The 22,066-nt window shown below is 31.7% G+C and overlaps 6 protein-coding genes across 9 annotated transcripts; 3 read left to right on the forward strand and 3 right to left on the reverse strand.

Moving 5' to 3' along the window:
• Nucleotides 1-34: 34 nt before the first annotated feature.
• On the reverse strand, nt 35-961 carry LOC128879735 (39S ribosomal protein L11, mitochondrial). Its single transcript, XM_054129157.1, has 3 exons — nt 735-961; nt 451-640; nt 35-380 (listed from the first exon to the last, which is right to left on the reverse strand). Exons 1-3 carry the CDS (start codon nt 870-872, stop codon nt 118-120), a joined length of 591 nt encoding a protein of 196 aa, XP_053985132.1. The 5' UTR covers nt 873-961; the 3' UTR covers nt 35-117.
• Nucleotides 962-1,028: 67 nt separating this feature from the next.
• LOC128879734 (solute carrier family 66 member 2) lies at nt 1,029-2,646 on the forward strand. 3 transcript variants are annotated; one of them, XR_008457687.1, is made up of 6 exons: nt 1,029-1,115; nt 1,191-1,514; nt 1,590-1,726; nt 1,819-1,895; nt 1,963-2,035; nt 2,115-2,183. XR_008457687.1 is itself a non-coding variant. In XM_054129155.1 (5 exons), exons 2-5 carry the CDS (start codon nt 1,321-1,323, stop codon nt 2,305-2,307), a joined length of 741 nt encoding a protein of 246 aa, XP_053985130.1. In that variant the 5' UTR covers nt 1,029-1,115; nt 1,191-1,320; the 3' UTR covers nt 2,308-2,646. The 3 variants fall into 3 exon arrangements, 2 of the variants coding, with proteins under 2 accessions (XP_053985130.1, XP_053985131.1); XM_054129155.1 differs by having other exon boundaries at nt 1,819-2,035; nt 2,115-2,646; XM_054129156.1 differs by having other exon boundaries at nt 1,055-1,190; nt 1,300-1,514; nt 1,819-2,035; nt 2,115-2,646.
• A 241-nt stretch (nt 2,647-2,887) lies between these two features.
• On the forward strand, nt 2,888-6,872 carry LOC128879733 (mitochondrial uncoupling protein Bmcp). 2 transcript variants are annotated; one of them, XM_054129154.1, is made up of 8 exons: nt 2,888-3,387; nt 3,645-3,751; nt 3,823-3,970; nt 4,028-4,307; nt 4,410-4,528; nt 5,649-5,709; nt 5,774-5,860; nt 5,945-6,872. In XM_054129154.1, exons 2-8 carry the CDS (start codon nt 3,679-3,681, stop codon nt 6,071-6,073), a joined length of 897 nt encoding a protein of 298 aa, XP_053985129.1. In that variant the 5' UTR covers nt 2,888-3,387; nt 3,645-3,678; the 3' UTR covers nt 6,074-6,872. The 2 variants fall into 2 exon arrangements, with proteins under 2 accessions (XP_053985129.1, XP_053985127.1); XM_054129152.1 differs by having other exon boundaries at nt 2,892-3,387; nt 3,664-3,751.
• Nucleotides 6,689-11,163, reverse strand: LOC128879726 (protein FAN-like). Its single transcript, XM_054129141.1, has 16 exons — nt 10,906-11,163; nt 10,560-10,793; nt 10,270-10,468; nt 10,004-10,189; nt 9,859-9,930; nt 9,581-9,789; nt 9,346-9,508; nt 9,116-9,270; nt 8,676-8,854; nt 8,473-8,604; nt 8,188-8,391; nt 7,830-8,106; nt 7,526-7,756; nt 7,367-7,455; nt 7,046-7,297; nt 6,689-6,970 (listed from the first exon to the last, which is right to left on the reverse strand). The coding sequence occupies exons 1-16, from the start codon at nt 10,917-10,919 to the stop codon at nt 6,873-6,875; spliced, it is 2,694 nt and encodes an 897-aa protein (XP_053985116.1). The 5' UTR covers nt 10,920-11,163; the 3' UTR covers nt 6,689-6,872.
• A 505-nt stretch (nt 11,164-11,668) lies between these two features.
• On the forward strand, nt 11,669-15,540 carry LOC128879727 (ubiquitin carboxyl-terminal hydrolase 5). The gene is made up of 13 exons (XM_054129142.1): nt 11,669-12,105; nt 12,183-12,308; nt 12,425-12,601; nt 12,669-12,775; nt 12,848-13,375; nt 13,514-13,585; nt 13,666-13,858; nt 13,976-14,128; nt 14,199-14,380; nt 14,442-14,827; nt 14,916-15,128; nt 15,206-15,315; nt 15,392-15,540. The coding sequence occupies exons 1-13, from the start codon at nt 12,010-12,012 to the stop codon at nt 15,455-15,457; spliced, it is 2,409 nt and encodes an 802-aa protein (XP_053985117.1). The 5' UTR covers nt 11,669-12,009; the 3' UTR covers nt 15,458-15,540.
• Nucleotides 15,454-21,768, reverse strand: LOC128879725 (unconventional myosin ID). The gene is made up of 15 exons (XM_054129140.1): nt 21,536-21,768; nt 20,344-20,450; nt 20,067-20,262; nt 19,677-19,896; nt 19,382-19,594; nt 19,103-19,306; nt 18,839-19,037; nt 18,609-18,778; nt 18,285-18,545; nt 17,965-18,209; nt 17,735-17,897; nt 17,331-17,663; nt 17,057-17,247; nt 16,734-16,982; nt 15,454-16,655 (listed from the first exon to the last, which is right to left on the reverse strand). The coding sequence occupies exons 1-15, from the start codon at nt 21,622-21,624 to the stop codon at nt 16,442-16,444; spliced, it is 3,054 nt and encodes a 1,017-aa protein (XP_053985115.1). The 5' UTR covers nt 21,625-21,768; the 3' UTR covers nt 15,454-16,441.
• Nucleotides 21,769-22,066: the final 298 nt, after the last annotated feature.

Genomic DNA, 22,066 nt, shown 5'->3' on the forward strand with positions numbered 1-22,066 from the left:
TGGGAAAGGAAGTAAATAATACACTAACAACATGTTTGATAGCTAACTTAAATATATCCCATGATACTTCTATTTATTACACTCATGTTAACAAAGTAAATAATTCAATGTATCAGTTTAAACTGTCCTAAGCATTTTAGTCTCTTTAGTCAATCGCCTTTCTTCTATGATTTTCTCGACATTTTCTTGCCTCAGTTTCATAAATTCTGCATGTTCTACTGGATCTAGAGAACGGACAACTTGAATGCCACAAGTTCGAGCGATACCAATAAGCATACAGCAGACCTGTTCTAAGGTCATTAATGCTAAAGGTGGATCCTGTGATTTGATGCAAGCAATTTCATACAAATGCTTGAACGTTATTTTACCTGCTACTTCATCTGAAATACATATATCATGATATAAAGTATTCTACTTTTAGTAGCTATTACTAAAAATATTGATTACTACCTTTGCACATTTGTCCCTTTTCTATTCCAGCTGCCTGTTTCAAGAAATACGTTGCTGGTGGGTGGTGGATTACTAAATTATAAGTGCCATCGGCTTTTACTTCGACACGAGTTGGTAAGGGTATACCCTCCTTTATATGAGCAGTTTTTTTATTAAAATCTTGACAAAAATTTGCTACATTTATATTTCTCTAAAAGAAAACAATGATCTGTTAAAAAATAAAGAGCATGTCCTTCGATTCATGTATAAAATAAAATCTATATTTTGCAACTAGTTCTCCTAACCTGTCCGAGTTGTGATCCAAGTGGTGGTTTAGGATTTGCTAATCCCGCAGGAATTTCTACAAATAGTTTTGAAGAATGATCTACTTTCGGCAACGCCTTGTTCATCATCTTACTTCCTTTTGAGACCATCTTCGACATTTTGCAAGTTTTTAATTTCGAATTAATTCGAACTCGTTTGGATCAGTTTGGATACAGTGATTACAGCAGACTATAGTGAACTCGAGTGGACTATAAGATCGCTATAGATCTCGTTAGTTTCCATTCCTAACGATAAAAGCGCTACAAGTATCTTTCGTTCTGAATCGATAACATTGAGTGCACCAGGAAAATGGTAAGGGGGCTACTAGCCCCCAAGTCGTGAAACTAATTTTTCAAATGGATGTTAGCTCTATTCACTACCTCATCTGTGGCATCTAATTGCAATGAAACTTATCAATTTTCTTATTACTGTCGCAGGTTTGTTTAATCTAAAATTTACTGGTGATATGACGACCGAGAACTTTGGCGATATAACCTAAATCACCGCGTGTAGTGAAACATATTTAGATAGTGAAATGTTACGTAGGTAAACAAAAATTCTATTAAAATGAATAATGTTTACGAGCAGCTGACCGTTAAGGATGTAGCAAATTGGGTTGCCTCTGGAGCAATTATATTTGGTGGAATTATTCCATATGTACCACAGTATAGAGAAATTAAGAAAAGAGATAATGCAGAAGGATTTTCTCTTTATGTATGCCTTGCACTTTTAATAGCAAATACTTTACGTATTTTTTTTTGGTATGTATCTTTGTTATAAATGAATCAACCAATGCCACTGCATTAATTAATAAGATAGATATACGTTTCTTACAGGTTTGGAAAGCATTATGAATTACCTCTTTTATTGCAAAGTATATTTATGATCATTACTATGTTTATTATGATCAAACTTTGCATCAACGTACAAAATAGAAATCAAATAATAAAGGCCAGAGAACACGTGTTTGCTGGTAAGTTTTAACAAACAAATATAATTTAATATGTCTCTAATAATCTTTAATCTTTTATGTCTCTATTGATCTTTAAAATTTAATTTGAATAGATTTTGATGCAAATTTTTTTTGGAAATGGACAAATTTTCAATCTTATTTGGACTTCATGTTGTTATTTGCGGCACTGGTAGGAATCCTAACATATCTCTTAGTAAATGTACCAATATATGTTGAAACTGTGGGATTACTTGCAGTATTAACAGAAGCTATGCTTGGAATACCACAATTCCTTTGTAATATTTCAAATAAATCTACTAATGGAATGAGGTATGAAACTTTAACTGTAATAATATAAAATATTTATGCAAATATTTAAGTTTGTTAAGTAATTCTATCTTGATTTCAGCATAAATATGGTTACCATGTGGACATTAGGTGATGCATTTAAAACTGGTTATTTCATTATAAAAGAAGCTCCTATTCAATTTGGAATTTGTGGTACTCTTCAAGTTATAATTGACATTGCAATTCTGGCACAAGTATATATATACCGTAATAGTACAGGAGTGCATGTAAGAGTTCCAATAAGGACAGATTGAATTAGATAATATTAATTTTGTAATATAGATTTCATACAATGTTTACTTCCAAAAAAGTTTATCTATATTAGTTAATAACATTGTTTTTCTTTACATACAACTAAACAAAGAACAAAACAGTAAATACACAGTATATTAAAAACAAGTAGATAGTTACATAAATAAACAAAGTAAATATTTTTAGATTTTAATCGAAAGATACGCGCAAACCATATTTTTTTTAATTGCATTGAACTTTCTACATATACTTTCTACAAATGTACACATTTTTATAAATAAAATTTGTTGATGTAATCAACTTTACTTTACTTTTAAACAATAAAATATTTTACTATTTGATTGTTCAAAATTTTTATTTACATTCCAAAATATCCACTTTTATTTACTCGTAAACGAGAAACATTGCAACCATTAACTCATAATATTTGATATGCAATTGATGATGTCATCTGACCTTTGGTGGCAATGCAATTAGCAATTACATACTTTGAATAATTGCGGTATTATTTATCTACGCATTCGAGAAAGAGGTATGTCAGAAGGACAGTTCCGAATAATCTCTTATTGGCACTTTATGTTTTGCCGCCACGATAATCGAAGCCCTTTGAAATATTGGTAAAAACGTAATGTTCACAGTGGTCACGCTAAAGGGTTAAAATAGACTTCTATCTCTCATAAAACTACTGGATTTTCGCTTAAATATTGCTCAGATGTAATATTGCTTTTTAAAGATCTCTCAACTTATCGTAAAATAACATAATTTATGATACAATAATATGTAACAGCAGATTTGACGAAAAAAAGCAATGTTCAGAAGCAAGAGTGTCTCTGATTGGTCGGATGAAGCAATCTCCTGATGCCACCTTTTCGTACATTCCTATCATTATAGTAGCATTTGATTTACAGCATTTTTGGCTGTATTTGAGGAACAATCCCAAAATCTATTTATACATTGACTCTCGACGTTACCAAATTCTAATTAAACTTTAATCGAATTCATGGTCACGATTGTTCCTGATTCCCTCCACTTATACATAAAATTTGTAACATCATTTAAATTGTATCCGTCTACGTTTGCAGGTAATATTTGTAATTACAGCTAACGAAACAATCGATGTTACAATTAAATTGCAATGACAACATTATGTATTGCCAAGACGATCCTATACTCGCGTATCATATTTTTTTCCAAGTATTTCGAATTAACTTAACCTAAACGAGATTCATTTATATACTTTATTGTTTTATAATCGTTTTACATGATTTAAAGTTTTAATTGCATCTGTTTTGTTGAAAATGACTTGCATTCTACTTATAAAATGATAATATTTAATTAGTCGTCCTTTTTATCGCAAGACACCAAAGATTGTAATGGGAGAGAATCACTGGAAGGATTGGAGACCTTTTATTTATGGAGGTTTAGCTTCAATTGTTGCTGAATTGGGTATGTGTTATTAGATTAAGTATCGTATAGGACTTTTGTCTGTTATTTTCAACAAAATTATTGCTTGTTAGGTACCTTTCCTTTAGATACAACAAAGACTCGTCTGCAAGTTCAAGGCCAAAAGTTAGACAAAAGGCATTCAAACTTAAGATATTCTGGTATGACAGATGCTTTGCTTCAAATATCGAAACAAGAGGGATTTAAAGGTTTATATTCTGGGTAAGCATGATGTGTACAACTATATAAACTATTGTTATTAATATTTTTATTATACAGAATCAGTTCAGCTATTTTAAGACAAGCCACTTATGGAACTATAAAATTTGGAACCTATTATTCATTGAAACAAACAGCTATGGATAGATGGGAAACAGATGACTTTGTTCTTATAAATATTGTATGTGCTGCATTAGCTGGAGCAATCTCAAGTGCAATAGCTAATCCCACAGATGTAGTGAAAGTACGAATGCAAGTAACTGGTGCTGACTCAAACCTATCATTATTCGGTTGCTTTCAAGATGTATATAGACACGAGGGTGTTCGTGGTTTATGGAGGGTATGTGAATGCTTCATTTGCATTTTAAATCTTACCAAGGGTTCTTAATGCATGATTTGTTTTTCTGAGAAAAATATTTAACATTATTAATTTTATACACAGGGTGTAGGACCCACTGCTCAAAGGGCAGCAATTATTGCTGCTGTAGAATTACCCATATATGACTATAGTAAAAATAAACTTATGACAGTTCTGGAAGACAGTGTTACTAACCATTTTCTGTAAGTAAATTATGTTTGTACGCCACAAAAAAAAAAAACTCCACCTCTTTTGTATCGTGGATATGAAAATTTAAAAACATTTTTATTATACTATGTGTATTATCTTCATTGATAAAAATTGGCAGTATTGATATTAATTTATTAATTGTTCAAGATTAATCATCTGTTTGTTTAAAAGAGATAATCTGTTATCGAATTTTAATACGAATTAACCCTTATCCGGGCTGTTTGTATTGTATAACGTGTTCATCCTCATTTTATTATTGTACTAACAAATGTTCAATGTTATTGTTAAAGTAAACACATTTCATATGCTTTTTTTACAGTATGTGATGTTATGTGAGTATGTCTAATTTGGAACCTAAATTTGAATTGTATTTTACAAAATCACTAATCTTATACGTTTTTTTTTTATTTTATATATATATTTTGAAGTGACAGATAATTAACAAAATATTTTACATGAAACAATGTGGGCTAAAAAATCGTATTTTCTCGAATAGTACTGTATTGGTGATCAATTTTTTCGAAACGGAAGTAATATTTTTCTAAAAATGAAAAATTTTATTTCCAGGTTCTCTCACACTGTCGTGTACATGGGCATATGCAGTACATGGATATTGAGATGACCACAGAGAATGAAAATGGAAGTCTTGTTGACATTCATTTATTTGACATAAAAATCATTGAAACTGTTATCCAGATGACTAAACATCTTGAATTACTTCACGAATATTGTTTGGTTAGCACTCATGCATCTAATTGATTTACGATTTTTAATTACTTTTCATTGATATTTTTATTTTATGAATTTTACTTCACTGTGACAGTTCTCTTTTTTCGTTTTGTATACTGAACATTAGTTTAAATGATTCTGTGTGTAAGTAAATTTTGTTGTACTATCTCAGACATCACAATATGCATTTTAATCAGCAGTGCCTGGATAAGGGTTGCTTTACTTTATCACAACCAGGATAAAGTTGAAATTTCTATGGTTGCACTTATATAATATACTTCAGTATTTCCAAGGTTCAAAGTTGATACAGGATTATTTAAAATACCTTTACATTTATACATGTTTCTACATACAAATCTACATTCATATATGTATGTATTCCAGGTCTAGTTTCATAGCTAGCATGGGAAGTGCGATAGCTTCTACTCCTATAGACGTTGTTCGCGTATGTATAATTAATAAATACTTAACTGTATTGAGCATTTTTCAAAGAAACATTACTGTTGCAGACTCGTTTGATGAATCAAAGGAGAATACGTACGGGTGGTATATTACCACCTCATATTTACAGTGGCAGTGTAGACTGTTTCGTTCAGGTATGTAATATTACATGTGAAAATGAAACTTCATATATTTTAAACAATTTAAGATACAATTTTTTTTTTTTTCCTTTTTTTTAGACCTTTAAGACTGAAGGATTTCTGGCATTGTATAAGGGTTTTGTGCCTACATGGTTCCGAATGGGACCTTGGAATATCATATTTTTTATAACATATGAACAATTGAAACAAATGGATCATCCACTTTAATAATGAAGTCAAATGGTGAAGTACTCAACTAAATACCAATAAGTAAAATAAAATAGGTAAAACAAAAGTACCTTGGCTGCCAAAAAAGTTAGCAATACCAAAGTTCTAACTTGTAAAATCGTGTCACAAATTTTATTCTATCAAAATCTCGCACCTCCTGTAGATCTGTATAGAATACACAATTTTTTGGCAGTCAGTGTACGCGTGTGTGTAAGTGTGAGAAAACACTGGTAATAATAATAGATGATTCATTAATTAGTATGATTCACTTGTATGAACGTTAAAATATGTATGTTCAGACACATGAAAGTAATTACACATAAAGGAAATGTACAAAAAATAAATAAAAACCACTCTTTTCAATGGTGATACAGAATAACTAATGAAAGTACGTTCTAAATATAAAAATAGTCAGTAAAATATTTTATCCAGTTTATTGTGAAACAGTACTAGTCAATATTTGAATCTCTCATGAATCAAATAAATAACGCACATCTTATATTTAAGTATGATTGTATACTGCACTAAGTGTACGTTTGCGTTTAGATTTACTTTTCGCGGAAGCAACAAGTCTGAACACTGGAGGGAAATTTATAAAAAGAAAAAACACATTAATTTAATTAATTAAAAGTAACATATTTGTATTTAAAATACTGAGTTATAAACTGTGAGGAATGCATAACAATACAACATTCAAATTAATGTATTATCAACTTTTGTAACATATATTTCGGTACCAACCAACATTATAAAAATTCAAACAAATTTTCCTGTTGCAATACAAGTATTAAAAGACGAATCACATTTTTTTATAACCCCATACAACAATTTTTTTATCCTTTCCACCTGTTAAAATTATATTATTTTCCGCGGAAGCTGCTAATGCATGAATTGGTCCTGAAAATTATTATCCGATTTAAGTAATTATTATATTTATAATGTAAATAAAGTATAATATAATATATATTTTACCATCGTGGTAATGTATTTGTGAAACAAAAATTGCACCCTCATGGTTCCATACATTAATATTCCCATTACTGTCGCTTATCAATAAAAAATTGTACAACCATGTCAGTGTTAAAGGTTCATGTTCCATGGTTGTATAATAAATCTGTGTACTTGTATGGACATCTATTATATTCAACACTTTATCCTCTGCACAAGATATTATACTTTTCCCATCTTCATCAAATACCATTGCATTTACTTTAGATGTATGTCCTATATAAACAAAATATTATTTTAAATACTAAAACAAACAAAAATATAATTACATACTTTAGAACATACCTTTTACACTAAACTGCAAATTATAAGTGTCCATATTCCATAAAAAAATTTCTCCATCTTCCGTGCCAGACACTAATAATTTCTCATCCCTATATATAAATCCATAACTTAAATTTGCAGATTTAATTTTTGCAAGTTTAAAATATGTGAAAACTTCACCTTGATATATTGATGCAAGTTACTTTAGAGTCGTGATCTAATTGTGCGATAAGGCACTCCGTTGGTTTAATTTTCGATCCAGAAATATAACATTGCCAAACTTTAGCTGTGCAATCCCACGAACCAGATACGATAATTTGACGGGATGAACTTAATACTAAACAAGAAACTGCGTCCTCGTGTCCTTTCAATGTATCTATGACTCTACCGAATTCAAGGTCATAAAATATTCTGTAAAACAATGTTAGGTAATGAAAGAGTTTAAGTATCAATATATAAAACATAATTGTATACAGATATTTACAATGAATTGTCCCAAGAGCCCACTACTAATATGTTACGATGTGAAGTCGTGTAGTATGATATGCAAGAAGACAATGGCAACGATGACAGAGCTACGCTACGCGTTAGCTTTTTATTTTTTATACTGTATAACTTGAGCATTCCATCCTGTCCCACTGACACTACTTCGTCGATTCTCTCTTTATTCATCATTGTAATGCTGCTTACACTTTCTTTGTGAGATTGAAATGTCATCAATTCGTGCAGTTGAAAGACCTTTTCTAAAGGAGTTTCACTTTCTACAACATGTTACGAATTATTTTATTGAATATTAATATTATCGAAATATGGGTTGAAAGTAGGAGCAACAAGTAACACACCTGTTCTACTTTTAGAAGACGTTAAAACCGTTTCAGCAAGCAATCTATCGAGTATCGACACAGAACGTTTAGGATGAGGTAAGTTAAAGATTTGTTTTGGTATTTGACCAAACTCCATAATTTGTACCTCCAAGCCATGTCTATCATTAACATCCCGAATAGTATCTAGATCTACTGCTCCCTCGTAGCACAAATGAAAGAATACTGAAATAAAATATGTTACAAAATATGTGCTTCTTCTGGATAGACTTCTCTAAACTAGACTTCTCTTAAACATTCAATTACTGTTGTCAGCTTTCACCGCCTCGGATCCTCTTTGTTTATATCCAAATATTAAATCGATCCAATGATGAAGATTCTGGGAAACGTAATCATTCTCTAAAGCATTTCTTAACGTTTGTACAAAATGAGCATGTCCTAAAATTGAGCAACCGATGGTATTAGAGTTTCTAATGCCTATTATCATCAGATTTCAAAATATTTTGTACCATTTGCCCATGCTGGTAATTGTACATCTCCTATTTTCGTACCGTCGTGTCGATAACCAAAATCGATACCGTAACTATTCACTAAAAAATCACCACCATTGTTTGTGTCATAAAATTCCGGGACGAGTTCTTTAAAGTCAGACATGTTCACCAAAACATTTTTCCATACGTCAGCTACACTGTTAGGTGTTTTTGTTGGTAAGAGTGAAACAAAAAATCGATTCTGCAGAGTCGACAGAGTCATTATGTACTTTTACAGTATAAGAAGCAATTACCATAAAAGTTTGCTTTGTCTGTGCGATACAAGACTCCGTTCGCATATATTTACTACGGCTATTGTTTAAATTTAATGCTATATAAACTCCTCTAATATGTAAAAGCCTAAATTCTTACTTTCAAGGAACAATTGTAATATAGTTTTTTTTATTAAGCACACATACCTATTGAACATTCTATCCGGGTGATCGAATCTTCCATTTTGTAAACACAGCATGTACTGAGGATACTTTCGAACTAAATAAAATAATACGAATCCTGGCGCACTATAATGCGAACCATACAGAAATTTAGGTTCCGGCATCTCCGTATACCGCTCCTAAAATACAATATACATGTTAGTTCATTTTTATATGTACAACAACATTTAAAATAAACTGAATGAACCAAAGACCTTTAATCTTTGTAATCGGTTTGGTTCCAGTGCCCCAATAGGTTTAGAAAGGTCTCTATACACGCTGGGATCATCTAAGTCCAATGTAGAAGATGAGTAATCTTGTATTACCCATGGCATTACTGGATACTGAGTCAAATCATGGAAGGTTCTATCCGCCAAACTAGAAAAGAGCTCTTACTTAAAAATCTGTAAAATAATTTGTTATCTCAATATTTTTTTGTATAAAAATTACCTGTTAATGTATAAGAGATAATCGTAATTTGATAAAGAACCGTTCTGCCATCTCATAGTCATTTGATCACGAGGAACTCTTTCTAGGGAAACTGCAGGTTGTCTTAATAAATTTGTATATAGTTCATCTCTATCATTTTGATTCCTTAACGATATAAATAAATGTTCGACTTTATTTTCTAGTTGTTTTAACCATTTAATCTCCAGTCCCTGTAGTAGACAGGATATAATAAATATACATAATATTTATTTACAACAGATCATAGAAATTGTACTTACAACTTGTTTTAAAATAAATCTTCTCTTTATAATATTGATAATATCCTTTAGTTGTATTTTTAGAACTGGATGCTAAAGATATGAAATTGTTGCTTTAAAAATCTATAAAAGTATCACTATTCACAACTATTCAAAAATTACATACCTGATCCAAATTGTTGTACGGCTGAAAATAAATTCTAGAATTTGTTAATAGTATCCTGCCTGGATTTATAACAAGAGGTAGTACTTTATTTGCTTGAGTTTCTAACACAACCTGCTCATATAGATCCTCCAACCATGATGTATCAAACGAGACTCTAGATTGTCTTGAATGCACAATGGTCATAATCTGTGCAATAATGAAACCTTAATGTATTTATTTCTTAATATGAGATATAAAACAACTGAAATAATGATTATTAGAAATACCATGGCATTCTGTTCAGCAGTTGGTAGAGTGGCTGCTCTAAGTAACTGCAAAATTTGTGGAAGACAGTCTTCTACTTTTGCATAATTGAAATGAAAGTAGAAAGTTGCATGTTCATGTATAAATTTGTATGGTGCAAGTATATTTTTCTCCAACATCTGCACATATTGCTTGCATTTTACTGACAATACATTGGTGTGTCTTAAAAATAAAATCAAGTTCAATAATATAAAGAAAATGTACTTCCATACATGTTATATATTTTTATTAATTAGAAAATATAAATACCAACCGTGCTATATTACTATCAGATTCACATCGATCAATCTCTGTAGCTTCTTTTAGTTGTATTTTAACTAAAGGCTGATTAATATCTTTACTTACAAATACTAAAGACTTTGAACATAATTTCAATCTTCCATCTATCCAATTATCCTCTACTGAACTAGAGTTATCCAGTACTTTCATTTGAACACTATAATCTTCAAAAAATATTTCCCCTGGCTCCAAAAGGAGCATTGTAAATCTGGCACGGATAAAAATAAATTACAAAATCCATCACGCTTTAAATTGATGTATTTAAGTACATTACAATTATTAAGGTAAGTATATAAATTGTTAGAATATTAAACACATACCTTTCTTTTTCCATTGCTATAAAGTTAAATGTTAACTACAACAAACATAAATAATAAGCCATATACATGATTCAGATAGAACCGCTTAGTTGATAGAAAGACTGATGTAATCATTTCTTAATAATATGTTTAAACAAAATATAAACTTCATTTAGGTTAATAATAGTGTGAATCATCACGTATGCAACAGTATGCATACACATTGACACACATGTATCTACAATGTACGGTCTATTCAAACGAATCGTTTCATTCGAATTGGACCAAGCGCAGATGCGGAAAAGTGGAACTGTCTGACAGATTGTGTTACATGCGATTGTGCCCAATGAACACGTAAAAAGTACTAGTCGACAACCAATGAAAATGATAAAGACGTGAGCCAATCATAGCAACAAAAGTCATGCGTTCTGGTCAAAACAAGATTATAGTGTTATAAAATAAAGAATCGTATTAATTATACATTTATGAAAAATAAAGAATCGTATTAATTATACATTTATGAAAAATAAAGAATAATTAATTAAAAGATATCAGTGGCGCTATCTTACTGTAAAGGTTGGAACTATTTTCACTACAAACTTGGGCGTTTTCCCACCGATGGCGCCACTGATATCTTTTAATTAATTATTCTTTATTTTTCATAAATATATAATTAATACGATTCTTTGTTTTATAACACTACAATCTTGCTTTAATTAGTATTTTCGTCTTTTCTTTCAGAGTAGTGTTACGAATGAGATATCAACACGATTGCACTCAGTGTGGTATTGCATATAAATGAATATTTATCTGTTTGATAAACAGATGAGCCTTTCTGGGTGCTCCCAATGATATTGAATTCCTTTTTCAAGTTGAATTTAGTTGAGTAGACCGTAGAGATACGAATATGACGTGTTTTGCATGGTTGAGCACCACTGGTTTTTAAAGAGAAACAAGAAGAGTCAAACACGTTCCGGTTCTCTCGTCTCGTTTCTCAAATCACGCATATCATCGATACGACAAACCGGCGATCGCTAAATTTGTTATTTTCAACGCCAAAGAAGGAAACCTTTTGCAATCAGAGTTGTTTCCTCGTGGTTTTACGGTAACTGCGTTTTGTTTACAATGGAAGAATTGATAAGACATTTAGTTAAAGTCAACGTACCAGGGAAACACGACAGAATATACAAGGATGAATGTGTTTATTCTTTCGACACTCCAGTAAGAATTTATGACGACAATGTAATTGAATATTATAATGCGACAACAAAATGATTCTATTCATTGTTTTTTTGAAGGATACCTCTACTGGTCTTTACGTTAATTTAACCACGTTTTTGGGATTAGGACAAGATCATGTAGAACGTTATTATCAATTAACCGAGAATCCCGTGTTTCTACACATCAAACGAAGAAGAAAAGAGGTGGGTTGTTTGTTAAGTATTAGAGAAAACACTCAAAAAGATTATCCCATAAACATTTTTTCATTTAGGATGTTGAAAATAACATTGATGATTAAGCATTGTCTTACTTTTTATAGATCCCATCTGAGCATCTAGGAGATGGGCCAGACAAGAAAATTACAAGATTAGCTATAGGAACATCTGATGGATTTATACCGGATCAACAAAAATATACTTACCATGAAACTTATCAAATTGTTATCCTACCACATTTTATAAGAATACCTTATCCAACAGATAATTTACCACAAAAAGTATGTAATGCATAAGAATACAACGAGGTATGAAAGTAATATACAAGTAATGTAAAATTTGTTTCAGGTGGATCAGGCAATTAAATTTATATTGGAGGCAGAGTCTGCTACAAAAGTAGCAGAAGTGGAAGCACTATCTGGAACTTGGGATGGAGAGATAAAAGCAGTTTCAAAGTAAGAGCATAGGCAAATGCATTCTTATATATATATTTCTGTCATTGTTGTTTATAATTATTGAATCTACAGACATGCAGCAAATCTTAAACAGTTGGACAATGGAAAGAAAATACCCCCAAGTGGATGGAAATGCGAGGAATGCGATCTCACTCAAAATCTATGGCTTAATCTAACTGATGGCAGTATTCTTTGCGGACGTAAATTTTACGATGGAACAGGAGGAAATGATCATGCAGTTAAACATTATCGAAACACTGGTTATCCATTGGCTGTAAAATTGGGAACTATAACTAAAGAAGGAAAGGGAGATGTGTTTTCATACGATGAAGATGATATGGTCGAAGATCCAAATTTAATATTACATTTATCTCATTGGGGTATAAATATTACTCAAATGGAAAAAACTGATAAATCCATGGTGGAGCTTGAATTGGATCTCAATCACAGATTCGGTGAATGGGTTGCACTTCAGGAGGCTGCAAGTAAATTAACACCAATGTATGGACCTGGATATACAGGACTTGCTAATTTGGGAAACTCTTGTTATTTAAATAGTACCATGCAAATGTTATTTGTGATTCCAGATTTTATTAAAAGGTTTGTAACATAATCTTATAAAGGGAAGAAATTTCACTGATATTACAACAATAATAATAATAATAATAATATGCTTAATATATTTTTTAAATAACATGTTTATTTTAATTGTGTATAGTAATAGGAAATTAATTTCAGATTTGTGGATGGTTCACCACAGATATTTCATCAAAGTTACACTGATCCAGCAAATGATTTTAATGTTCAGATGTAAGCTAAGAGTACAAGAACTATTTTACATCTTTAGACAAATTTTACATTATTACTAATAAAAGGTAACGCTGTTGTAGGGCTAAACTTGGAATTGGTTTGTTGTCTGGTAAATATTCAGTCCCACCAAACACGAACAATGAAGATGAATCGCGTCAAGGTATCCCTCCGCGAATGTTTAAGACATTAATTGGCCGTGGACATCCCGGATTTTCATCAAATCGGCAACAAGATGCGCAGGAATTTTTCCTTCACCTAATAAATATCATTGACGTAATTGAATGAAATCTTGTACCTTTGATCGCGCGTTTAACAGATCGCTTTATTTCATTGTATTCTTTCATATTAAGTTTAAATTATAATACTAATATCAGGAAATTGATCGAACAGCGTCACAGTCGTCACCAAATGAATCCTACTGATTGTTTTAAATTCAAAGTTGAGGAAAGGTACCAATGCGGTCGTTCAAACAAAGTAAAGTACAACTATCGCCCCGAGTATCTATTACCGCTTCCGATACCTTTAGAAACAGCATTAAATAAGGTAACAGATCTCTATAAACAAAATTTGCATCTACGTATACGTCATATTGAACGAACCCATTTAAATATAGGAAGAAGTTGCAGCTTACGAGGCTTTAAAAAAGGAAACTGAAGCAAAAGGCCAGACATTAGACTCGAACGCACTGGTCAGACCACGCATAAAGCTCTCGTCTTGCCTGCAAACGTTTATACGATCTGAAATAGTCGAACAATTTTATAGTTCAGCGCTGAATGAAAAAACGACTGCACAAAAGTGAGTAATAAATTGTATAGCACATGTACTGTACATAATCAACTAATACATTTTGTTACAGAACCACAAGACTTTCCAGTTTCCCAGATTATTTATTAATTCATTTAAAAAAATTCACGGTGAAAGAAGATTGGACACCTGTTAAGTTAGATGTAGCGGTTGAAATGCCAGACATGTTGGATTTAAGTTCTCTACGAGGCAGCGGTCTGCAACCCACGGAAGAATTACTACCAGAAACAGCTGGTTCCGAACCTCCGCCAATTGTTTACGATACCGCAATATTGAATCAGTTAACAGACATAGGATTTCCACCAGAAGCTTGTAAAAGAGCTCTATATTTCACGGATAATCGCGGTTTAGAAGTAGCCAGTAACTGGTTAATGGATCACATCGGGGATTCAGATTTCGCCGATCAGTTTGTACCTCCCGGAATAGACGCGAAACCTGGTACGTTGATTTTACTTGGTCAAGTTTTTGTTATCTTATATCTTTTCTCTGTTGTGTTTCTGTTCTAATTCAGTATACTTTATTGTAGGAAAAGATAAATTTACACCAAACGAAGATGCTGTAGCAGTGGTAGTGGGAATGGGTTTCACCAGCGAACAAGCAGTAAAAGCTCTCAAGGCAACTGGTAACAATTTGGAACGTGCGGCAGATTGGATTTTTAGTCATCAAGCTGAATTAGACGCTTTAGAAATTGAGGATGAGGCAGGACATTCCGAAGAAATATTTAGAGACGGAAGTAATCGTACGTTTCTTGTCATTCTGGACACTGGTTATATTTCACTCTTGAAATTCTAAACTGTAAATTACTCATTGTTTCAGAATATAAATTGGTGGGTTTTATATCGCACATGGGAACATCAACGATGGTGGGACATTACGTGTGTCATCTTTTGAAAGATGAACGATGGGTGATATACAACGATGATAAAGTATGCTCGAAAAGTTCGAAAAGTACAAAATAATTCACAAATTTCATGATATAATTATGCAAACTATTTGTTGCAGGTTGCATTATCGGAAAATCCACCAAAAGAATTAGGATACATATATCTATATCAACGCATCGATTAGATTATACAATTGTTTTGTATAAAAAATGTATTCTATTACACTTTAACAATAAAAAATATAACAGGCAGATTTTCATTTTACAATTTACAGTAAAATGTTTCGTATGGAGCCTCTCATTTCTAAAACGTAAATGCATATAAATACGTAAGACGTGTTTATTTTTCAACAATGGCACCATTTTATAACGTGTATAGCGCTTTATATTCTTCTCTCGAGTATAAAATATTACTATCACTTTTATAAAAAGTTATTATAATTATGTTAAAATATCATAACATTAACGTAATTAAAAATTTGTAAAGGTTATAACTCCATAATAAGACACTTTCAAGTAACAGTGAAATCCTAATCATCTTAAGAGTTTAATACAAGTTCACATTTATAAATATAAAATTTTCCTAGAAAGTCCAAATAACAGCTTTCATATAAACCATATTTTATAAACGTCTTATTATAATTTTAAACGGTGTATAAAGTAGTAGTGTAAAAATACTTGTTCAAAAATACTTAAGTAGAAGGCCACGATACGTTAAGGCTACTGTATCAAATACGGTATTTTTCTTTTAAGGCAATACTGATTATTTTTAATCATTTCAGTGCCAACGCGATTGCGATGATGTGATTCCTGTGCTAAAGATCAAGTTAAGAAGAACATTTTTCATGCTGCGCATCATAAGTTACGTAATCATGTATACAATGTTTAAGAGAAGTTTAACATTATTCACAACCCTATTATTTCACAATTATTCACAATTCTATTATTTCAATTGTATTAAAAGCTAAATTTGTTTTTTCACTTATTATTAGTCTATAAATAAGAATCTATAATTTTTCTAACATATCGTTATTTGTACATTATAAATGCTTCAGAAATCTTTTAATATGCATAAAAGCTTCAAAAATACTTCGATAAAAGCGTTAAATATAATTGAACTTTTATATTCGTGATAGAATATGTAGTAACGAGGTAATTTAAATATTATTTTAACTAGCTGTTCTAATTTGAATCCTTGTATTGGCACCGCCATCGATTATTCCAATTGATGACGGAATGGCATATATTATATTATCTCCATCTTTTTTAAACGTTGGCTCGTGAATTTCAGGGTGTACTTCTACCCGTAATACTTTGCTTTTATTCCCTAACATACATTTAAATTTTACATCTACCGTAACTTGTAAATCAGCTGAACGTAATCTGTTAGAAAATATATCTCGTTAAAATCTAGTATATTTATTTCAGAAAAAATAATGAAATATATTCACGCATACTCACTGACTATATCTATTGCTTAGAATACCAACAAGTTCTCCAACTTTATCATCGTTAGTAATTATCGACATAATGAAATCATTTCCTCGATTCGAATGAATTGTTATCAGTTGGTCCTTTCCAGGCGATACACTTAAACCAGTGATCTCAGCTATTGGCATACCTTTTTTCATACTTTTGAATTTCGAGCTTTCGAGCTTATATATCGCGTGTTCTGTTACTACTAGTACGCGATCTTTCGCTTTATTAAATCTACAATGACAATTCATTTATAATAAAAAAATGAACAGAGCACATAAATACGTAATACCTTTGTATATACGTACCTGTTAGTCTTCTTGATAAATGCACTGAATAAAACAGTCTTGAAATGATCGGTATTGCGAAGATTATTTATCGACGAATTGAAAACGTCGCTGTGAGGGTTTTCATCCGGTTTAGAAAGATAATTACCTTCCCATCGTCTGTCTTGGCCCCAATGTTGCCGTTTTGAACGCAAAACTATTCCTGCAGCCATCTAAGATTGCATCAAAAATAATAATTTTAACATTCTGCTTGATTATATAATATGCTTGAATATAAGTAACATCAAGCGTGTACCTTCAATCGTAGTTGCGGCCAATCTTCTCTAGGGATAAGTTTAAGGACCATCCACGCCCACCACCTTTCATACATCAACTTTAAAGCACGTATTACGTGCTTTACGGCAAAATTTTCACGGGGCCAAATTAAACGTTTGCCATAATCTCGCATCGTTTTTGCATTACGAAAAATCTTGTCCAACTCGCTAATATAAGTACGTATTTTATACCTTCGATAATGTTTCATTATAACAAGCGCAGCTTTCATCTTTTTATATTTTTGACGACATAAATATCCTCTCCATTGTTTTTGCAATAATATTACGATACCTGGTATCAAATCACTACGTGCCTGTGAGTAAACAAGCATCGAGAATAATATATTTAATATAAATGATCGTAAGTGGACATTAGTCAACAAACCTTTTCTAATGCAAAGAGCGTTTGAGGCGAACGGATAAATATTTTTGTGTGGCCATATTTAACGTCATCACTGAAGCCCTTTTCATCCATTAAAGTACGGACACCTTCTTTATCGCTACCACCTCTGAAGTTTGGCCACGTATATTGAGATATCATTTTATATCTAACGAAGATAATTTTATATTAGGAATACAATTATACTACTGTTGTCATAAAATAAAAAACAATACCGTTTTAAGAATGTGTCATATCGTTGACGATACGCGAAACCAGCTCGTCTGACTAATATATTCTCGAGAAGACCTAAGTATCGAACTTGATGATTCACTCTTTCTTCATCAAATACAACAGGTGATTTAACTTCGTTAGGTTTTATGCATCTAACGTAAAAGGGTTCCTTGCTTGTTAAATTCTTAACTAGAGCTATCATGGAATTGCGGAACAGTGTTCCAGCTGTTAAAGGTCTTTTTGTTGTCTGAAATATATTAGTGTAAATATATATATATATAATCAATTCGATACGCGATAATTCGTTCCATTAATTATATACCTTAAGAATATTTTGAGCACCTTCAGGCCACATTTTACTAATGATAGGGTTACTGCTCTTATAAAGTAAGCGTTTAAAGTCCTGGAATAATGTATCTTTGTTTTTATCTAGAAAGCCATTAACATTATATATTACATCCCCAGCATAATGTTTAATTTTAAATTGAATTTTATGTTGAAGTTCCTTATCCATTGGTTTCAATTGTCGGGAAGAATAATGCTTATGGTCAAGCAATTTTTTATCCATAGCTTCTAAGAGCATCTGAAAAAATTTTACTGAAAATAACAGTAACTTTTTTTTTAGCAATCAATTTTGAAGACTGACCTCATCTGTAACTTTGCCAACATTGAGACAAGCTTCGTCCATAATTGCTATAATTCCTTTATGTTGCTGTTCCACTAGATCGCAAATTATTTGATTGTTAAAATAATCGATATTTTGCCATGCTATTCCTTCTCTTTTATATTCCTCTTGTTCTTGTTTTAACACCAATTCTAAAATATGAAATGTAAGTGTAACGTTTTGTAATATAGTTTTGTATCCAACTTCCTTACCAATAAATAGTTGCTGTAATTTTTCGTTGCAATAATTGATACAGAACTGCTCAAAGCTATTCATATCAAAAATTTCGAATCCGTATATATCAAGTACTCCAATAACTGTTCTGTATCTTTTGTAAGTTTCTGAATCGTTTACGTTAATTGCAGCATTAACGCGCGATACAATTTCAGTGAATAACCTTTCGTATATGGCCTGAAAAATTATTATGTTTACATGTTCATTAAGTAGCAGAGATAAAGACTACACAGGAATGTTACTTTTGCTAGGGCATCTCTTCCATACTCTGCCTCTGTGAAAGTATGATATTTTTGCATAACTTCTCCACCTGCTGCTATTACTCTTTGAATGAGAGCAGTACTTAATTCCTGTGGACTAATGGAAAACAAATTTGCTGTATCATTTAAGGCAGCTTTGTTCTGAATTAAGAGTTTGTCCTCATCGAGTTTAAAAGTAATATTACCCTATGGAAAACACAACATTTTTATAAATAGTGAATTAATAAATGCTTTGTTTTTTTTATAAGTTTAATAACAAACCAAATGTAGTATGCCAGCAATGACATTCCATAGCGTTTGCATTTCATTTTGCGTAAATCCGAGAATGGACATGGCAGATGTAACAGCCTTGTAATCGCTTTTATCAGTTGGGCTTGCTTTATTACAATTTGCAGCACCGATATAAAAATATGCAGCAGGGTCTCGTACTAATCGTAATTTATTTAATTCTGCTTCACTGCAGCCATGCAACAACTATGAATTTTAAACAGAATGTTTCATATATTTTATGCGAATATTGTAGAACAACGTTAAGGAATTAAATTATTAGCAATACCTGATAAAAACAATGAAAATTACGTTCGCCATTTTGTTGATACACAACTCTCGATTTTTCCAGCAAGTAATTAGTAACATGACCACCGATTGGATCGCCTTTAAAATTGAAATCTATATCCATGTACTTTCCAAATCGCGATGAATTGTCATTTCTATTTGTCTTTGCATTTCCAAAGGCTTCCAATATTGCATTAGATTGAATAAGAATATTTTTTACTCTGACATACAAGAAAAAATAATTTTAAGAGCTACAAATATAAAATCCTAAAGACAAGCAAAATTGTTTCATTGTAATTTTACTTGCTTAAAGTAATATACAGTGACCTACAACAGTTTAGCTGGGATAAATCATAATTCTATTTTATTCTTAAATGATTCATATGTATACCTTTCTATTTCTTGCTGACCACTTAGATTTGTGACTGCAGCTATGTATTTCATAATAATTTTACTTGCTTCTGTTTTGCCAGACCCTGATTCTCCACTTATTACTATACAGGTATCGCGACCTTGCTGCTTCATCTCTCTATGTACCGCATCAGCAATGGCAAAAATATGTGGAGGGTTTTCAAATAATTCTCTGTCTGAAATATAAATTTTTCAAATACTTTAATTAGGTATGATCTGATAATTACTTTACTGTACCTTTAAACACAATTATTTACCTTTATATTTATTAATATGATCAGCATTGTATATGTTTATACTTCTGTAGGGATTTATACTTACACACACTTCTCCAATGTATGTGTAAATTTTCCCGCCATTGAATCTAAAAAATTTAAATTAAATTATAAATAAACAGTGTAAACAATCTAAATTATAAGACTGAATCTAAACATATATAACACGTAAAAATAAATAAATAAGTTAATACTTTTGTTGTGTTGCAAATAAATACTACGTTCGCTAGTTTCTATTTGCGAAAGATAAACTTTATCTAATTATCAAGAACAAACGGTAAAAAGCGTTATCTAATTCTAAGTTTCGAACTTATTGTTTTCATCATGTTATAAACTATGTCACGTAACGTTAAAAATTATATATACATCTTTTATTTATGAATTATTCCATTTAAATCAACCAGGATCCGCGGCGTGCACTAGGTCAATTCACCCAGTTACGTTCTCAATCCCGCGAACACAATTATTTAATTCTCTGAATCATAAGGTAGAGCTGTATTTGTTTATTAATATTAAACAGAATAAACGTTCATTCTTTCTCATAAAATAATCTTCATTTAACAAATATTGTACGCACAAGGCCGAATAGATTAAAATTCTATATTTGCTATAATAATCGAACGTAATCTAAAGTCGAAGTACATATCGAACCGAAGTTGATGACTCATAGAATACGAAACAAGATAAGACTTAAACATTAACTATTATAAAATCAAGCGTTGTACCTGATCGTGATTGTTAACGTATTCTATAGTATAAATATATGGAATTTAATTCTATTATATATTACAGATTTGATATAAACACAGAAACATATGTAGAAATCGAAGCTCATAGTTACTACGTTGTGCAAATCCAATGAAATCATGATTAAAGGTAGCGTATCATTGACTCGGAGTGATTTTAACGTCAAGGTATTTGCAGGTATTTGACTCGATAGATTTTTCTAGGTCAAGATCAAACCGAAATACATCGATCATTTGCAACCACCTGCTAATATACGCTTAGCCACGCCCTCTTGGTGGATGATCTATGAAGTATCAACAAATCAACGTTTCACGTACGATACCTGTCACGCTTTTTTCAAAAACAGGAACGCTTCTCCTTTCCGAATTCCCGCCAATTTTCTCTATTACTATCTTTCTGGTCGTTGGTTATCATCGTATGATCTTACCTGCATCTTAAATTGTTTACGACACTTTTCACGGTAATCTCGTCCAGAAGAACCAAATCTCCGATGCCGACTTCCTCTTGCGCTGCCATTTTTACCCCAAATAATACATGCACTCGTACAATTTACGGTTCCATGCAAGTAGAAGCGTGTACACAACTTGTCGCGTGTTTGGGAGGCCAGCTCCTTCCTATAAACCGTCTTCACTGCCAAGCGAACGACGAATGCAACCGAATGCGACTATGCTATGCGGCTAACTGAAAATTGCAACTTATCTTTTGCCCCACCATCAAGTCGTTACGTTCACAGTAACGTTCCACCGATACGCATGGTTATGTCTCCCCAAAGTCGCGAGTTAAATATGTCACTTCATACATATATTCATGACGCTGATACCATTTATTATCCAAAAATATATAGAACGTATTTGTTATCTCAGAGTAAACCATTTCAATATTTATACATAGTACAAAATTGATACATATCGTGTAGTTTTCTTTTTTCTTTTTCTCCTGTTTTTTTTTTTTTTTTACA

Source organism: Hylaeus volcanicus, chromosome 7 (genome assembly GCF_026283585.1).
Source record: "Hylaeus volcanicus isolate JK05 chromosome 7, UHH_iyHylVolc1.0_haploid, whole genome shotgun sequence".
NCBI lineage: Eukaryota > Metazoa > Arthropoda > Insecta > Hymenoptera > Colletidae > Hylaeus > Hylaeus volcanicus.

Coding starts and splice junctions, on each gene's coding strand:
- LOC128879735 (XM_054129157.1), bottom strand. CDS start 872: ATGTCGAAGATGGTCTCAAAAGGAAGTAAGATGATGAACAAGGCGTTG. Junction 641..734: donor TTGGATCACAACTCGGACAG/GTTAGGAGAACT, acceptor GTTTTCTTTTAG/AGAAATATAAATGTAGCAAA. Junction 381..450: donor AAAGGGACAAATGTGCAAAG/GTAGTAATCAAT, acceptor TATGTATTTCAG/ATGAAGTAGCAGGTAAAATA.
- LOC128879734 (XM_054129155.1), top strand. CDS start 1,321: ATGAATAATGTTTACGAGCAGCTGACCGTTAAGGATGTAGCAAATTGG. Junction 1,515..1,589: donor ACTTTACGTATTTTTTTTTG/GTATGTATCTTT, acceptor CGTTTCTTACAG/GTTTGGAAAGCATTATGAAT. Junction 1,727..1,818: donor CAGAGAACACGTGTTTGCTG/GTAAGTTTTAAC, acceptor TAATTTGAATAG/ATTTTGATGCAAATTTTTTT.
- LOC128879733 (XM_054129154.1), top strand. CDS start 3,679: ATGGGAGAGAATCACTGGAAGGATTGGAGACCTTTTATTTATGGAGGT. Junction 4,308..4,409: donor GTGTTCGTGGTTTATGGAGG/GTATGTGAATGC, acceptor TTTTATACACAG/GGTGTAGGACCCACTGCTCA. Junction 5,710..5,773: donor CTCCTATAGACGTTGTTCGC/GTATGTATAATT, acceptor TTACTGTTGCAG/ACTCGTTTGATGAATCAAAG.
- LOC128879726 (XM_054129141.1), bottom strand. Junction 9,931..10,003: donor CGTACAACAATTTGGATCAG/GTATGTAATTTT, acceptor TCATATCTTTAG/CATCCAGTTCTAAAAATACA. Junction 8,107..8,187: donor GTCTTCTAAAAGTAGAACAG/GTGTGTTACTTG, acceptor AACATGTTGTAG/AAAGTGAAACTCCTTTAGAA.
- LOC128879727 (XM_054129142.1), top strand. CDS start 12,010: ATGGAAGAATTGATAAGACATTTAGTTAAAGTCAACGTACCAGGGAAA. Junction 13,376..13,513: donor ATTCCAGATTTTATTAAAAG/GTTTGTAACATA, acceptor AATTAATTTCAG/ATTTGTGGATGGTTCACCAC. Junction 15,316..15,391: donor TGATATACAACGATGATAAA/GTATGCTCGAAA, acceptor TATTTGTTGCAG/GTTGCATTATCGGAAAATCC.
- LOC128879725 (XM_054129140.1), bottom strand. CDS start 21,624: ATGGCAGCGCAAGAGGAAGTCGGCATCGGAGATTTGGTTCTTCTGGAC. Junction 18,779..18,838: donor ATTACAGCAACTATTTATTG/GTAAGGAAGTTG, acceptor TTCATATTTTAG/AATTGGTGTTAAAACAAGAA. Junction 18,546..18,608: donor TTGGCAAAGTTACAGATGAG/GTCAGTCTTCAA, acceptor AAATTTTTTCAG/ATGCTCTTAGAAGCTATGGA.